General features: G+C 44.7%; 1 protein-coding gene across 1 annotated transcript; it reads left to right on the top strand.

Annotated features, from left to right (window-relative positions):
- The first annotated feature begins 388 nt into the window (after window positions 1-388).
- Window positions 389-3,352, top strand: LOC119312984 (PGR5-like protein 1B, chloroplastic). The gene is made up of 10 exons (XM_037588785.1): window positions 389-843; window positions 940-1,036; window positions 1,130-1,230; window positions 1,440-1,496; window positions 1,819-1,895; window positions 2,052-2,100; window positions 2,262-2,372; window positions 2,457-2,554; window positions 2,667-2,742; window positions 2,996-3,352. Exons 1-9 carry the CDS (start codon window positions 517-519, stop codon window positions 2,725-2,727), a joined length of 978 nt encoding a protein of 325 aa, XP_037444682.1. The 5' UTR covers window positions 389-516; the 3' UTR covers window positions 2,728-2,742; window positions 2,996-3,352.
- The last annotated feature ends 1,503 nt before the right edge of the window (window positions 3,353-4,855 follow it).

The following is a 4,855-nucleotide window of genomic DNA, read 5'->3' as shown; positions in this document are numbered from 1 at the left end:
ACCATCCTACGAACTGTACCAAACCGGGCCACGGCCCGTACTTGCCTTTGGATTTTTCTTACAAATTGGTGTGGATTTGGCCACAAAACCACAGTTAGCCCATTTTGCAAGAGTGGCATTCCACCCTGCATTCGAAAATGCTAAACCTACCTAACCACCTACAATCCCCTGCATTCCCTAGAAAATCAGGACTCCTAAAATTGTGGACAGAGCATCAGTCAGTCAACATCCTAAATGCAATTTTCATCCCAAAAAAACCCTAAATGGCAACCTAGGAAGCTAGACACGTGGACCATCATATATGTGGTGGATGGGTACAAGATAAACCACAGAAACACAGGGGCAGAGTGGATTGGAGGAAGCAGAGGAAGGCAGGGGAGCGCGGGATCTCACTCCAACCAGCGCCACACGATGGCTCCAACCCCCCAGCCCACCATATCCCACCCTCCCGCCACAGCTTCTCTCCGCTGACTCACCACCACTTGCCGCCCACCGGACCGGAGCAAGGGACCGACCATGGCCGCCGAGGTGGTGGCGCTCTCGCCGGCCTCCCGCCTGCCGTCCCTCTCCTCCAGGCCTAACGCTCTAACCGCCTCCTCCTCCCGGTCCCGACCACCTCGAGGCGCCCGTGCCCCCCGGTCACCGCCGACGCTCGCCATCTCGACGCCGCACCGGCGCCGAGCGCTCCTCCTCCTCCGGCCCCGCGCCACCGAGCAGCAAGGGCAGGTGCAGCAGCAGGAGGAGGAGGTGGTGGACGGCAACGTGCTCCCCTACTGCAGCATCGACGGCAAGAAGAAGAAGACCATCGGGGAGATGGAGCAGGAGTTCCTACGAGCCCTGCAGGTACGCACCACCACTGATTCATCTTCTTCATGCTTCAATCGATTACTCTGCTCGACTGCTCTTCTCCTCAACATGTACTCTTCTTGTGTTGTGCAGTCCTTCTACTACGACCAGAAGGCCATCATGTCCAACGAGGAGTTCGACAACCTCAAGGAGGAGCTCATGTGGGAAGGCAGCAGCGTCGTCATGCTAAGTACGAGCTTTCTCAATGTTCTACTAAGTCGCCAAACAGAATTTCCATCTATTGTTTGATTCAGACCTCTGTTCTTTTTCCTGGTGTTTTCAGGCGCCGATGAGCAAAGGCTGCTGGAAGCCTCCATGGCCTACATCGCCGGCAACCCCATCATGTCCGACGCCGAATTCGACGAGCTCAAGCTCAGACTCAAGGTACTACCAGCAGCTTGGGCTCTGCGTCCGTAGCATTCCTATCGCGAGAGCAAACTAACAAAGGACATGCTACAGATAATGCACTTACAGATAGATGTTTAAACATAGACACTCTGGTCACAAGGATATTAGTATGCTCTAAGTAACACATATATTTCTATGATCGTTTTCGTAACTGGCCTTTCTTTTCTGCCTGCTACCTTTGCTAGCAAGATGGAAGCGACATCGTGACGGAAGGCCCCAGGTGCAGTCTACGGAGTCGGAAGGTACGCGATGATCAAAAAATCATACAGCAGTCATACTCTGCTGTAACATTTTCATTCTTTTATAGTGTTATCTGTTTGCATTGATTCAAATTCAAGTAAGTCGCATCGGTTTGTATGGATGGATACTGCAACCCCCCATTGCCATGTGCAGTATGCCTGAAATTAGTCGACAAACGCACCTTACATCGTGTGACAAGCCCTGAAATTAAACCGCAAAAATTGCTGCTGCAACTTTTCAACGATTTCGTGATTCGTATTTGGTAAAATGTAAGTGCCGGCCCCTTTTTTGCTCTGCTCTGACTATCTATAAAACGTGGCACAGGTTTACAGTGATCTGACCGTTGACTACTTGAAGATGTTCCTGCTCAATGTTCCAGCGACTATTGTTGCTCTAGGACTGTGAGTTCATTGACATTCTTTCCTGAAAGGGTTTACTACTTGTACAATATTCGTTCAAGTTGGATGAAACTGATTGCAACACATGCTTCTTCTGTCATTTTAAGCAGGGACACTGACTAATAATAGCTAATATTGATGTTTTATATTTACATTCAGGTTCTTTTTCATCGATGAGCTGACTGGCTTTGAGGTCAATGTATTCCAGGTCAGTTAGTATTTACTAATTTGCATACCCTTCTCAATATTGCACTCACATAAACATCCGTGACCAGATATGTGGCCCATATTTTGCCACATCTTCTTAGTTAATCTGTTCATAGCTTTTTCCTTTTCTAATTGACTTTGCATTTTTCATGAACAATGAAGTTTCCGGAGCCCTTCGGATTCATATTCACATATTTTGCCGCTTTGCCTCTGATATTGGTTACGGCCCAAGTGGTAACCAAGGCCATAATAAATGATGTCTTAATCCTGAAGGTTTGTTATTCCCCCTTTCCCCATGTACACATTGATCTATATATTCAGTTTGAGAGAAAACTCACGGTTTTTCTTCCCGTCTAGGGGCCGTGTCCAAATTGCGGCACTGAAAATCTTTCCTTCTACGGGACGATACTGTCGATCGAGAGCGGTGGAGCAACGAACAATGTGAAATGCGCAAAGTATGTTCCTTTAACTATCGCACTCCATGTTACCCATTTCAGAGTTCTGAAGTAATGACATACTTGTTTCTAGCAACTATAAACATTACCGCGATGTTTTATTTCTTCCCAGTTGCAAAACGGTGATGGTATACGACTCAAAAACTCGGCTGATCACACTTCCAGATTCATGAACAGGATAATTGAAGGTACGTGTCATGTAACAGTTCTGTGGTAGCATATCTTGTCGCTTCCCTGAGATTGACAGATGGGTGTCACTTTTACTCCCGTGCAATTTGCTCTGCATTTCTACAAGGTTCATTATGGAAGAAGAAAAATAGAATATGCTTTCTTTTGTATATATTCATGTCATATCAATCATAAGTGATGCAGATACATATGAACTTATATTGTTACTATTATGCAACTTTGATGCAAACAGTGGCACTTCTTCATTAACAGGTAGGAGCACCGAGATGCAGAGTTGGCCATTCATGTTTGGTAATCAAGTGAGCAAATGGAATTACCAAGTCTGCAAGGAACTGCTTGTTGCTTCTATGTTGTAGTATGATTTTCTGTAGATATGTATTTGCAATTGTACCTGATTCACACGGATTAAATTGCGGAATGTATAGAAAATCTAGATGGTTGTGAGCCTATGACATTAAACCAAAGCTTATATGTAGTCTTGGCCAATTGTCATGCGCCACGAATAAAAGGGGGAAAAGAGAGAGATGTGCTTGCAAGGGCCATTACATTGGCAATTGGACCATGGGACCATGGCTTGTTTTGGTTTTTGTCTAACGAGCTTGCGTCAAATCACATCGTTGTGGCTCATTGCGCAAGTGACAACTTTTCCTCTAATTTTTGGGCCATTGTGGAAGGGATAGCTTTCTTATCCCTGTATGTACCTTCCACTAAAAATATATCTGCCTTCCATTTTGTGAAATCACATTTGCATGAACTAAAAGGTGTCCCTGTATGAGAATCGAAGAAGAAAGCTGGCTTTTTACTTGGTTTATGTTGGGAATTAGCAAAAAAGTACACTTGTGATGAACTGAATACTACATACAAGTAATATCAGCACCACTCCATGTACTAACTAAAGGATCGTCGCTTAGCACGGAAGGAAACATATGCAACATCATATATGAAGGTAAAATATGTTACTTAGCACACAAGACGCTCCTCAGACTTCTAATGGTAGGAATAACTTTTGGATAACAACAAGCATCAATCACAGAGACACCAGATTTACGTGGAAATCCCCCAAGTTGAGGGGGGAAACCATGGGCCGAAGCTACCCAAATCCTCTTCCACTATTATCAGATGTGAGATACAACAAATTCTTTTGTAGATAGCACTTGAGGGTCTCATACATCAAGATTTCTGAATCTTGGACGAACAAGATTTTGGGCTCAAGAGCTACAAATTGGAATAATCTCACCTAAGATGGTGGAACCGCAGCTTGGAGGAGACAAGGTAGTGGATATAGATCATCACAACCTTGGGGAGGAGCTCCATTTGCTTCTTTCTTCAATCTTCCTCTCTTCCCTTTCTCTCTTAGTTTTCTCTCTTCTTCTCCAATGGAGGCTGAACTGATTTTCGTCACACTTGATGGTGGCTATTGGATGGAGGGTAAAGCATCCCCATCCTCTCATGTACAAAGTTCAAAATGACCCTAGGTCATAACCCAAATAGGTAGTGGGTTTTTGCACGTCTTTGGTCATATCCTCACAACCCAAATGAAGAGGATATCCCAACAAATCTCCCCCTCCGACTCATGAGGGGTGCACCACCATGTTTACTACCTCGTAACATCCTTGTAGCTTCTCATTTGGTAATATCTTGGTCATCATATCTGAACCATTATCATCGGTATGGATCTTCCCAAGTTGAAGCAACTTGAAACTCACAACATCTCGAATCCAATGATACCCCACATCACTGTGCTTGGTTTGAGAGTGATAGCTTGAATTGTTGGCAAGGTGAATAGCACTTTGACTATTGCGAAACAAAATATACTTCTCTTGTTTCATGTCGAGCTATTGCAAGAAGTTCTCCATCTACAAAACTTCCTTGCCAGCATCAACTACTGCTATATACTCGGCTTATGTAGTTACTGTAGAAACACATTTCTGCAATCTTGATTGGCATGACACTGTCCCCCTACATAAGTCAACAGGTACCTAGATGTGGACTTCCTAAGATCCTTGTGACCAGCATAATCTACATCTGCATAGCCCTGCAATACAGGATCACAACTTCCAAAACATAAACAAGATGTAGAAGTTCCCTTGAGATACCCGAGATTCCACTTCA

Source organism: Triticum dicoccoides, chromosome 5B, assembly GCF_002162155.2.
Source record: "Triticum dicoccoides isolate Atlit2015 ecotype Zavitan chromosome 5B, WEW_v2.0, whole genome shotgun sequence".
In the NCBI taxonomy this organism is placed as follows: Eukaryota; Viridiplantae; Streptophyta; class Magnoliopsida; order Poales; family Poaceae; genus Triticum; species Triticum dicoccoides.
Note: the sequence above shows the minus strand (reverse complement) of the source record. Positions and strands in the feature narration are given on the sequence as shown.